At 40.7% G+C, this 13,515-nt stretch overlaps 1 protein-coding gene across 2 annotated transcripts; it reads right to left on the bottom strand.

Moving 5' to 3' along the window:
- Positions 1 to 741: 741 nt before the first annotated feature.
- On the bottom strand, positions 742 to 7,364 carry LOC308298740 (uncharacterized protein). 2 transcript variants are annotated; one of them, XM_080742401.1, is made up of 4 exons: positions 5,900 to 7,364; positions 5,388 to 5,589; positions 4,545 to 4,736; positions 742 to 4,111 (listed from the first exon to the last, which is right to left on the bottom strand). In XM_080742401.1, the coding sequence occupies exons 2-4, from the start codon at positions 5,512 to 5,514 to the stop codon at positions 3,090 to 3,092; spliced, it is 1,341 nt and encodes a 446-aa protein (XP_080598527.1). In that variant the 5' UTR covers positions 5,515 to 5,589; positions 5,900 to 7,364; the 3' UTR covers positions 742 to 3,089. The 2 variants fall into 2 exon arrangements, with proteins under 2 accessions (XP_080598527.1, XP_080598526.1); XM_080742400.1 differs by having other exon boundaries at positions 5,388 to 5,574.
- Positions 7,365 to 13,515: the final 6,151 nt, after the last annotated feature.

Raw genomic sequence — 13,515 nt, 5'->3', positions numbered from 1 at the left:
AGAACAATACCTTTATGACAATTCCAAAAAATGACTTTTTATTGACTGATACATGCTGGACTTTAAACAGAGTTGATCATTGATGGCAACATAACAAGGCTCCATGAAATAAATGCTTTAACCAAAACAAAGTTCTGTCTAGCAATGGCAGCCATTTTGACAGGTAAATACAGTACAGTTGGAAAGAAGAACAATTGTGGATGTGTTTCATTTAGGTGTTACAGGGAGATTGCATGGACTGCTTCTAGAGGGGTCCTTGAGGGGCTTCCAGGGGGTCCCCAGAAAAAAAGGTTTTTGATTCAAACAAAAAAGGTTTAAGCTCTATTTATGATAGTAATGCTATAGTGTGTTTATTCAGTAACAGGAGTCTCCTTGTCTCCCCAGCTCTTTAATAAACAGAAAACATTCAGGAGAGATTACTCATTTATCAGCTTCATTTTATAGTGTTTTATAAAATAAGCTTCATATGTGTTTCAATTAAAAAATGACCACAAAAAGCGTAAAATAATGATAAAATAATAATTTTGGCCATTGTCGGGCCGACACTTTGTTTACATCCTAGTCTAACACAATCAAAGAATAGACTATAATGTAAACAAAGTGTCAGCATGACAATGGCCAAAATGATTACTTTATCATTATTTTACGCTTTTTGTGGTCATTTTTGAATAGAAACACATATGAAGCTTCTTTTTTTTTAAAATATTTTCTAAACATTTTTATTTTAGCATCCGTTTTTCAAGAAAAAGTTGACTATAGCTCCTTTAACACTTAGTTTAACCAAAGTGTATCACTTAACGTAATGTATCATTGAAAAACTAGTTTAACCACTTTAACCCATATACAAGACATCTGTTACATGAACAAATCTGCTATTTTCAAAAAAGATCACACAAATCTTGAGTGGGGTTCCCCTTGGCACCAAATCCTTTCATATGGGGGTCTATGGTCAAGTACATATTAATTTGGGGGTCCCTGACATGAAAATGATTAAGAACCACTGTTCAGTGTTCAGTCAACTTCAAGCATGGCACACAGAAACACCTACAGTAAACACATGGCTGCCTGCAACTACATTATACATAATTTTCTTTGCGGTCAATGAAGTTTTTTTTGTGCAACAAATTGATGCAAATAAAAATAAAAATATACCAAAAAAAAGCTTGTGTGGGACAACCAGTGAACCAGGGCATGGATGTGTTTGTAATGACAACTAGTAAAACATTAATGAAAAAAAATAAAGAAAGAAAAAACACCTTTGACCGCAACAAATAAAAGCGATAGGCTTATGGGCTCCACTCTACGCTATGAGAGATGCTGGGTTCTGCTGGGGAAAATGGAAGACATGGGCATTTCTGCCTAATAGACCCCACGGAGAGTCATTTGGGATCATAAATCAACGTTGTCAGGAATAAACCTTTATCTCCACATTGAATCTTATCAAAAACAAAAAATAATGTGGCTTCTCTATTTTGAGCATTTAGGACAAAGAATAATAGCATCACAACTCCAACTTGGTGTGACAAGTTGACGTCTTGTTTTGCTCATAGTACATTATTTGATTTCTTGGTACCAGTCATGGTCAGTCATTTCTTTGTACTGCATATTTCAGTGAGCGTTAAGTTATTTGTCATGTAACTGCCCTGCGGAATTTTGGTTTACTAAGCCTAAAAGGCAAACAGAATACAACATTTGTATTCATATGTTCCAATATTCAATGGGCCAAAACAGAATTAAAACCATTAAACACAATGTTTTGCATGACCAGCAATCGTCAACTAAAACTGTTATGGCTCACGTCTCTGCCGACCTGAGCCATGACGTCCCACGTTTTCGTTTCCTCCGTTTTTTTCCTGTTTACATGGAGACGATGCACAGACTGTCTCCAAAGATTTCCACTCTGAAAGGTGGTTTCACTGGGTTGCGGATTCAACCCCCGAAAGCGCCGTTATCGTCTAAACCAGGGGTGGGCAACTTTGATGATGGAGAGGGCCACTACATTTTCACACTCACTCCAGAGGGCCACAATGCATATACAGTACATAGCGTTTTGAGCTTGTAGATTTGCTATTTTTTTATTGGAATCTTTTTTTCTTCTTTAATTTTTTTTCCAAATGCATTTATATGTTTTTATGTTAACGTTATGAACTTAAATACCAATACATAGGATATGAAAAATACAATAACATTTTAATACTAGTTATTTAGCTATTAATATAGACTGAAGTAATTAAAGTGGGTAATTTTTTCCATGTTTGAAATTGTAACAGCTGAAATCAATAATATATCAGTACTCCAATATCAACCTGCGGGCTGCATTAAGTGAAGTTGGGGGGGGGGCCTTGTCTAAACGTGGCTTGAGACAGCTGTCCCTGTCTGTTGGCCTGAAGGACTGCATGAAGGCACTTGGTCACGGCCACAGTCCCACTGCCGTCGTCACATACACATAATAGTCTGCAAAAAGATAAATAAAAAAAGATTTGTGCCAGCGCTATGCAATTGATTCTCTAAACCTCTAGACCAGGGGTTCCCAAACTTTTTTGTCTCAGGGCACCCCCTAATATTTTTTTAAGCCGAGGCACCCCTACAATATAAATTTCACTCCCTTTACCTTATATTTATAGCATATATCATCGTTGTCGGGTGGAAACCTTGTATGTCCAAAACCGTTCGTTTTGTATTTATCATCTATAAAATGTATTAAACTAGTGAAAACCCTAACCCTAACCTTGCGATGCGAGGAGTTGTGCGCTTGTAGATCGGCTGTTTTCACTAGTTTTGTGCGACAGTCTTGTATGATGAAGCAGGGCTTTGCTTTACCAAAAGAAATTTTGAAACTTGGAGATACGAGGTTTCTGCCCGACAGTGATGATATTTTAGTGATTATGTTGCGAGGAAAACGTTGAGATAATAGCCATTTTGGTTAGAACTGACTGAAAATAACTTTGTACTTCAAGTTTAAAATGATACTAAATATCTTTTCAAGTGTCCAAATAAATTCCAAATATTATCAAATGATCTCGCGGCACCCCTGAACTGCTGTCACGGCACCCCAGGGTGCCCCGTCACCCACTTTGAAAACCCCTGCTCTAGACAGCTTCCCCACTGATGCTGTCAGAATCAGACACTGAATGTGACAACTTGTCTTTCTCATGGGTCAGCCGGTGACTGGTAAGGTGTGCGAGTTGCCTAAAAGCCGCTTCACAGTGTTCACACTTGTAAGGTTTCTCCCCTGTGTGAACGCTCAGGTGTTTGGTGAGGTTGCCCTTGAGATTGAACCGCTTCCCGCAGATGTCGCATTCGTAAGGTTTCTCTCCGGAGTGGACGACCCGGTGGCGCGTCAGCGCCTCACGCGCACCGAAGCACTTCCCGCACTCGTCGCAGCGATGCGGGGTCTCCTCCTTCTTCTCTGTGTCCGCCGGCGTCTGCCGTGCGTGCTTCACCTTGTGCTTTTTCAAGCCAGCCGGCGTCCAGTATCCCTGCCCGCACTTGTCACACTTGAGAGGTTTCTCTCCCGTGCAGCATTCGTGATTCTTCAAGTGAGTCAGTTGTCTGAAGGCCTTCTCGCAGAAGTCGCAGCTGAAGCTCTTCTCTCCCGTGTGCACGCTCTGGTGCGTTCTCAAGTTGCTCCTGTGGTTGAAGCTCTTGGGGCACAGCGTACATTTGAAGGGTTTCTCTCCGGTGTGGGTGTACTGGTGGACTTTGAGGTCCTCGGCGTAAGGGAAGGACTTGAGGCACTTTTTGCACTGGTAGGGTTTCTCTCCTGTGTGAACCCTCAGATGCTGCTTCAGCCTCGCCAGCTGTTTGAAGCGCTTCCCGCAGAATGTGCACGGATACGGTTTCACATCCGAGTGACTCAGCAGGTGGATCTTGAGCTCTGCTTTCCGGACAAATTCCTTGCTGCACTGGTCGCACTTGTAAGGTTTCTCCTTGGTCAGCTGGTGCCTCAGCTGGTGGTCCTTCAGCCACCACTTTTGGGTGAAGGTTTTGCCGCACTCGTCGCAGCGGTAGGGTTTCTCGGCCTGGTGCATGACTTGGTGCTGCTTCAGGTTGTGCTGCGTGAAGAAACTCTTATCGCACTGGTTGCATTGGTGAAGCCTCTCGCGCTTATCTGAGTGAAGGGAAAAATGAAAAATCGATTGACAAAAACCACATTGCAATGTGACAAGCTATTTTGGAGAGGAGAAATAAATTGGCTGTAATGACTTGCGATGCCATGTGAAAGTGACTAAAGGTGGTGAAAATCAGTGGTTATCAAAGGGGGTCCTTGGAAGGGTTCCAGGGGCTCCCCAGCTAAATGTGTGTCTCTGCTAAAACAAAAGTAAATACCGGTATACAAGCTCACAGCGCATCCCTGCGAGCTTGTACATCTGCAATTTTAAACTTTTGACTAAAAATGTCTAACCTTCAAATCTTCTATTCTGGGGGTCCCCTGGCACAAAACATTTTCAGATAGGGGTCTCATATCATTTTGGGGGTCCTCCTTCACATGAAAGTGTTTGATAACTACTGATTCAGAAGGCATTTGTGGAATCGGGTCTTACTGGGAGGATTACTTTCATCCACGCTGTCCTCCTCTGCACCCGAGCCACCGTCCCATTCTGAGCCACTATTTTGCTCACGCATTTCGATGTCGTTGTCGTCGACGCCGTCGTCCAAAGTACGTTGTTCTGCGCTTCGCTCGGAATTTGCGTCCACCAGATCGACCGTCAGCGATTTACAAATGTAAAACCCATCTGGTAGAAAACAGACCACAAAACGAATTAAGAGTGATATATGTAGCACATGATAATAAAAGCGTTGCAACAAGTTGTGAGCTTGTAGACCTGCTATATATTCTTCTTTTTTTTTTACAATTTGACCTACAATGAAGCCAGCTTGTGGCGTATTAACAAGAGTTTGTGACTAAATTAGGGCAGTCAGGATTAGGACATTTTACATGATGATTAAATATCACTCAAATAATTGCGATTAATGGTTTAATTGTGTTTTTGTCATTCACAATTGCATTTCTGTTTGGCTTTTAGGCGTTGAAGTTATATACTTAATAAAGGACATTGATAGTGGAAACAGCCGATCTACAAGCTCACAACGATGTGACGCGTTTTGAGCGTATACTGTAGATCTGCTATTTCCACTATTTTTCAAAATGTTTGAAAATCTATGAACATTTTTCAACATGGAAACGATTATGGCGATCATGACAAAATCATTGCAATTACACCAACTCTTTGCGTGTGACTAAATTATTAACTCTACATGATCCAAAAAAACTGGGGGTCGCCAGTATGATTATTTGGGGGGGGTCGTGGCCTGAAAAGGTTGAGAACCACTGCATTAAACCACTGGTCATCATTGAAACTAAACTTCACCAAAGCCATCGTTACCTCGTAGCTGCTGCACCTCCTCCTCCTCCTCCTCAAACTGCTGCTCCTCCTTCAGGGCTCCTGTCAGGTCTGTGGGGGTCTTCATACAGTCCACCAAGGAGACCCTCAGCTCCTTCAGAGATGCCATCTGAATGCCTGAATACGGTGAGCCATCTGTCACTCCGGGGCCAGCCTAGCTGTTATACGACTTTGATTGAATAATCTAAGTATCAGAAGTTTTGCATAGAAAAAGGTACAGTTTCATGACAGTACAGTTCACTGGTACAATAGCTCAAGTAAGCCTAGACTTATTTAAATTGAGATCCTTTTTAACTCCCACTCAAAGTAATAAACAAATGTTGCAGTTGTGCATTCTAATAGAGCCACAACAAATTTTATTCCATTAAAATATAATTGGTTCATTCTGGGGCAAAACCTAGTGTGTAGGCTCATAGATAGCTAATAACTTAACAATAATGCACATCTTACAACAAAATCAATTCCATATTATGCAGATGTGCAGGATTACTTACTCAGTATTTCTCTTTAGGCTATATTTTCCCAGCATCAGTTCTCAGATAAATCATTGAAATAATGTATCCTTATATTATTATACCTCTATTTATCTAACAACAGCGACACAAGTTTACAAAGCGCACTCTGTTTTGAGTGTTTTCCGGGTCCGTTGATTCTTCTTCTATTCGGGTTTATTGGCGGATGGCAAACAAACATGTGCATTACCGCCACCTACTGATTTCTTCGGACTACTAGTCCAATGTCCCGATTTTGTGCATCTCTGTACAAATTATAAACAGTGTCCACCCATAGTGATCTCACTCAATATATACATTGTCCACTCAGCGACCCAGACCTTGAGTCTGAGCCTCCATGAATTCTTCTCTCAACACACTATCAAGATCCTCTCCAGTGACGTCCACAACATTTAGGAATCGTTTTGCTGCTGTCAACACCATTTTTATCCTCTCGGATTTTCCCTTTATTTCCACCGCACAATTGATTACCATCGCTATGAAAGCAAGGAATCTTGTCTTTTCCATACTGATATTGTTGTTCACTTTTTCCTCCTGTTCTCGTTTTCCCTCCTCCTTCTTTTCTTTGTGTCCCTCAACTCTTTTTACTGCTTCAGCGTATGACACTCCTCTCTCTGTTCTCATCTTGTGTATCTTCACTTCCTTGACGGTCTTAGGGCACTTCGCTGATCCTGCATAATGTTCTCCTCCACAATGCAAACACTGTGCTGCTTGTTCATTCTCCTTACATTCTTCTTTACAATTCTCTTTCCCACACCTCCCACATATTTTGTTTCCCCTACATACGGCTGCGACATGCCCGTACTGTTGACAGCAATAGCATCTCAAAGGTGCTCTCTCGTAAGGCCTGACACGGTAACTCATATACTCCACATATATTCGTTCTGGCATCTCCCCATCAAATGTCACACACACTGACTTACTCAACTCCCGTTTTCCATCATTAAACCTTGTCAACCTCCTTACTTCACAGACTCCCTCCACTTCTAGCAGTTGCTCAGGTTTCACTGATAGTGGCACACCACTTATCACCCCCCTCGTTCGCTTTCCCTCTAGAACGAAAACATCCACTGGGCACTTATTAAAGGACATAATCCTCATTGCTTTATTAGCCTGCTCTCTGTCTTCACACTCCACAATCACAAGTCCACTCCTGGTGATCCTTACTGATTTTACCTTGCCCACTTTTCTTTCCACAAACTTTCCTACCGCTTGAGCGTCACTAAAAATCCTGTCCGTTTGCTTCTCCGCTCTTATCCCGATCACAATAGACTCTTTTTCTTCTTCACTTTCTGACGTCTCGGTCTGTTCATCTTTCTTTCTTTTCTTTTCATTTCCATGCCCTCTCAAATTCAAATCCTCCAAATCATTTCTCTCCTTTTCCTTTTCCTCCTCCGACTCTGCCATCTCTTCCTCACTGCTCCACGCCTTCGTGATCTTGCCTACAGCTGCCATGGCTCCACTCCGCCTCCACGGACACCGACACACAAACAATCCACCATGCGTTCCCCTCCTCGCTGAATCGTCCCAAGATGAAAACCAAAAGTCGGGTCCGTTGATTGACCTATGATTTCATCCAATGGGTTCAGAGAGTGTAGGTGGAGGCAGTGCCATATTACGCCAATCACTAGCTAGCTACACATCCCATCGTCCGGAAGGATGGTTGGGTCAGACTGGATTTTGTTGCCACAACTCCCCTTGTTTTTCTCGGTTTCGCCAGGAGATGGCGCCAAATAATCTGTTTTTAAATGGCTGCCAAAGAAAATACAATTGAACATCTTAATTTTTAACAAGTTAGATTAGATCATCAGTTTACATATGGTTCTGTTTTCTGCGTCTTCCTCTGTCACTCTCCAGCCACCTGCATGTCGTTTCTTTCTCACCACATCCATAAACCTCTTCTTGACTTCCTCTTCTCTTGCCTGGCAGCTCCATATTCAGCATCCTTCTCCCAATGTGATCCTCATCCCTCCTTAATGTCAAAACCTCTCTCAACCTCACCTTTCTCACTTTATCCCCAAACCAGCTGATATTCTATAGCAGGATTTCCCAAAGTGGGAACCCTAGGGTGCCATGATGCCAGTCCAGGGGTGCCTGCGTGCCTCAGAATACTTTGATAATATTTGGAATTCATCAATATCACTACTTGAGTTATTTCCCCATCTACGCATCACCTTGTGAGGTTGTAGATCAGCAATCTTTGGTGAATCTTCCCCCCATAATAGGGATGCTGGGTTAGGGTTAGTGGTTAAACGTCAAGTATAACTTTATTTTCAGTCAGTTCTGATGGAAACGGATATTTCTCTGTAACCTACCGTATCTTAGGTGGAAAGATATTTGTACGTTTGCTAAATTGCTAATATGATGTAAGATTCAAAAAATGAATGGTGTAATTCAGGGGTGCCGTGGATGAAAACGTTATTTACAGGGGTGCAAAATCCCTGCTCTATAGTCAGGTGTGTGTGTGTTTATGGCATGCCATAGGGATGTGCCTCGTGAAATATCATTGAACTTCTCTGGAGCATGACTGTATGATTAATTATCGTCTTAACATTTATTTGACTATGGTCAAAAACTCCTTTGCTTAGACAGTGTATTTTTCAGTAGGGGAGTCTATGTTCCAGATTCTGTTGGCCGTAATTTTGGAATGTTAATTTTTGGAGACATGTATATCTTGATTCTTGGGGTTCTCAGAATGCCAAAAAAACATGTCTCCAATTTTTCTTTTTGGGTTTAGCTGGTGTAATTAGCATAATTAGTCAATTAATTGCCCAAAACAGGAAATGGCAATAACTTTGCTTCTAGGTAACTTATAAAGGTGATCTAAGAGTCTAAGTCGATGTTTGTGAGGTCCAGAAATTAATCTGTTACCATTTTGAAGTCATACAAACTTTCCTAATTAGCATAATTAGCATAAATGATGCAACAACGAGGTGAAAATAAGCAAATTGCTTATTTTTTTCAGTTTTAGTCAACTTTGAAAGCTTCTCACAGACTTTAAGATGTAAGTTTACAAATCATCAATTATCATCATCCTATAAATAAATCATGCAACCCTGTATCTGTGTAATAATTACGTAATAATCACACCAAAACCAGAAAGCTATATTTCTTTGCTTCAAGTTAATTAATAAACATGATCTTACAGACAGTGTAAGTCTGTTTGCAAGACTAGAAAATATTCTCTTTCCATAACTAGGATATCTAACCTTCCCTTATTAGCTTAATTTGCATATATATCCTTCATATAAAATAAAGAACAATATGAGAAATGGTCACAGAATTATCAGATTGTTTATTCTCAGAAAATATTGTAAACACATTTAAATAGAAGGGTCTCCATCTTTTTGTCGTCAACACCAATTCCCAACACCAATGCCTTGCTTACATTACAACACACCTATTCATCTGCCCCACACATGCACATCTCAGAGCAGTTAAAACGTTAAGATCGACAAGAACAATGTGACACGCACTGGGATTTCTTGCAGCCACATTTGATCAGTTGGGTATTATGGGTAATGGTGGCTGGAGCTGGGGGTTCCCGTGTTGTGACTGGCACCAGTTGTTCTCCCTCAGCCTCCATCCATATTCAGTTACTGGTGGTATCTGTGGGTTATGTACGTGGTCCTGACTCCTCATACCATATTGCCTTGTAATGGGAACGGGCAATGGCTTGATGTAATGCTCCTTGTGTAGGTGGCAGCTTATCGGCTTCTAATTGGTTCTTTGTGAATAACCTCCACCTGAGCTCACCAACATCCACAAGATTTGTACCGGGCTTGTGCAGCTGGCAAACAAATGTTTCAACCTTTTTTTCTGTGTCAGAACTGAGCTTTTTTGTAATACCTAGAGTAGCAAATGCAAATGGGAAAGCCATCATGGATCAAGACATGTTCCCAGTGGGCTGACCACTTCATAGCCACACTGGACAGGAACATAGTGAGACTCATGTAGTATTTGACCGCTATGGCATTGCATCTTCACTGAAGGATGCCACATGTAAGCGACACCAGGGTGGCAAGCCCCCTACCACTTATGATGTGGAAGACAACACACCGATAGGGAAGGTGTCAGAAAAACTATTCTTGTCAGTTATCCACACCAAAGATGAGCTGATTGTCTATCTTGCTAAGAAAGCCCTCCAACTCTTCCAGGTAAAACCCAACATTATCATAATCAAGGCAAGATGTCCACTCAAACTCTATTGATGTACAGTAAAACATACCAGGGTATGAAAACTTACCAGGGTTCCATGCCATCATGGAACTGACCAGACAGGCCATTTTGTTGGCAAGGGAAAGTTAACCTGTTGGCAAGCTCTAAACCGGTGTCCTGTGGAGGTGGTATTTGCAGTTGATACTCTAGAGTCTAGGCACTACAAAAAAGCTCAGTTCTGACGCAGAAAAAAATTAATAATAAGATTTAAGCATTTGTTTGCAAGCTGTACGAGCCCGGTACAAATCTTGTGGATGTTGGTGAGCTCAGGTGGAGGTTATTCACAAAGAAACAATTAGAAGCCGAGAAGCTGCAACCTACACAAGGAGCATTACATCAAGCCATTGCCCGTGCCCATTACCAGGCAATGGTATGGTATGAGGAGTCAGGACCACGTACATAACCCACAGATACCACCAGTAACTGAATATGGATGGAGGCTGAGGGAGAACAACTGGTGCCAGTCACAACACGGGAACCCCCAGCTCCAGCCACCATTACCCATAATACCCAACTGATCAAATGTGGCTGCAAGAAATCCCAGTGCGTGTCACATTGTTCTTGTCGATCTTAACGTTTTAACTGCTCTGAGATGTGCATGTGTGGGGCAGATGAATAGGTGTGTTGTAATGTAAGCAAGGCACATCTGTTGGGAATTGATGATGATGACGATGGAGACCCTTCTATTTAAATGTGTTTTCACAACTTTCTGTAAATATTAGAATAAACAATCTGATAAATCTGTGACCATTTCTCATATATATATATATAATATATATATATATATATAATATATATATATATATATATATATATATCCATCCATCCATCCATCTTCAACCGCTTATCCGGAATCGGGTCATGGATATATATATATATATATATATATATATATATATATATATATATATATATATATATATACATGCAAATTATGCTAATAAGGAAAGGTTAAATATCCTAGTTATGGATAGAGAATATTTTCTAGACATGCAAACAGACTTACACTGTCTGTAAGATCATGTTTATTAATTAGCTTAAAGCAAAGAAATATAGATATTTCTGGTTTCGGTGTGATTATTACATAATTATTACACAGACAAAGTGTTGCATGATTTATTTATAGGATGATGATAATTGATGACTTGCAAACATACATCTTAGAGTCTGTGAGAAGCTTTCAAAGTTGACTAAAACTTAAAAAATGCAGCAATTTGCTTATTTCCACCTCATTTTTGCATAATTTATGCAATTTATGCTAACCAGGAAAGGTTGTATGACTTCACAATGGTAACAGATGAATTTCTTGACCTCACAAACATGGACTTAGACTCTTAGATCACCTTTATAAGTTACCTAGAAGCAAAGTTATTGCCATTTCCTGTTTTGGGCAATTAATTGTCTAATTATGCTAATTACACATGCTAAACCCCCAAAGAAAAATTGGAGACATGTTTTTTTGGCATTCTGAGAACCCCAAGAATCAAGATGTACATGTCTCCAAAAATTAACATTCCAAAATTACGGAAATACATAGACCCACATTTTACCATTGTGAACAATTTACAATTTAGGCACTTACTTAGCAGATGCTCTTTAACCAGAGCGACTTGCACTAAGCAAGGTAATCACATACATCAAATGCACAGAGACAGTGTGTAGAGCCACAGTAATCTAGGATCATAAGTAAACCAATAACCTACTGTATATTGCATCAGTCTAAACAATAATATAAAAAATAAATACATCTGTACTTTGAAACTATATGATCCAGGTAAACAAATGAATTTAGCATGTCTAAATAACATGCTATCTAAATAAAAATGTAACATTTGTATACTGCATGGATGTCAAGTCTATGTAATGTTCTATGGGCTGAGGTGAAGTCTGAAGAGGTGAGCTTTCAGAATACAGCGGAACTTTGAGAGTGAATCTTCAGTTCTAACTGCGATGAGGAGTTTGTTCCTCAGTTTGGGAGCCAGAAGGAAGAAGTCTGGGATGTGTGGAACGTTGTTGTGCTGGATGTTTTAGGGAAGGTTCTGACAGCTTCCCTGTGTTAGCTGATCTGAGTGGGGAGGAGGGGTTGTAGGGTTGGAGCAGGCTTTGAAGAAACTGGGCTGCCGTACCTTTGGTTGCTTTATTGTAGACCAACAGTGTTTTGTACGTCTCGTCTGTGCAGGCAGTAAATGGGAGCTAGCTCTGGTCCATAGCGTTAGAAGGAGGTCTCCTGCTAAGGACCAGAGCTAAATGGGAGCCAATGTAGGCCTAAACACTCTTAATCCAGAGCGACTACAGTAAGAAAGGTAAACACAAGTTAATGCTATGGGCTCACCATGGTGGTAAACAGTGTGGTGTTGTTTTTTTACTTAACTAAAAGTAGCAACATTGCAATGTAGAAACACTCTGTTACTAGAATTGACCTGTATAAAAGAACAAAAGTAATGGCATATCGAAATATATTAGTAGTAAAAGTAGTCATTATGCAGTAGGCTATGTCCCATTTCTTAATTTGTATTAGCAGCTTGTCACATGCACCTATTTTCACAGGATCAACATTTTTACATAATGACACTGTAGTCCGCATATTACACATTTGTGGTGTCATTATTCTGGGTTATGTATTTAGTCCATTTCTCATGGAACAGTTCTTCTTGTATCCTGAGTTTGTGTTTAAATCCCTCCATCACATATATTTCCTCCACGATGCACAGCCACTGCTCACAAGTTGGAGGGTCATTTTTATACCACAATCTTGTTATTGCTTTTTTGCTGGCAGCCAGCAGCACCTTGACCAGATACATGTCGTCTCCATGTGTGTTTCATGTCCCATTTCACAAGTTAATCATGGATAAAAAACTCTTTCAAAAATAGACAGTCTACAAGCTCACAATGTGTCACATCCTTTTCAAATAGCCACAGTTGAAATACAGATGAAGAGGTTAATACATGTTTTGTATGTTTTCAAATAATTGTAGTGGAGTAAAGGTACACTATTTTCCTTTAAGATGTAGGCCTAGTGGAGTAGAAGTAAAAGAATAGAAATTTGGAAATACTATGTAATTGATCCCTTTAAGCTCTAGACAGCTTCCCCACTGATGCTGTCAGACACTGAATGTGACGACTTGTCTTTCTTATGGGTCAGCCGGTGACTGGTAAGGTACTTAAGAAGCCTAAACGCTGTTCCACAGTGTTCACACTTGTAAGGTTTCTCCCCTGTGTGAATGCTCAGGTGTTTGGTGAGGTTGCTCTTGAGATTGAACCGCTTCCCGCAGTTGTCGCATCCATAAGGTCTCTCTCCAGAGTGGATGACCTGGTGTGTCTTTAGCGTCGCGCGCGTACTGAAGCCCTTCCCGCACTCGTCGCAGCGATGCAGGGTCTCC

This window comes from Nannobrachium achirus, assembly GCF_963921795.1.
Source record: "Nannobrachium achirus genome assembly, chromosome: 14".
NCBI classification, from domain to species: Eukaryota; Metazoa; Chordata; class Actinopteri; order Myctophiformes; family Myctophidae; genus Nannobrachium; species Nannobrachium achirus.
The sequence above is the reverse complement of the archived record's forward strand: the minus strand, read 5'-3'. Positions and strand labels throughout refer to the sequence as shown.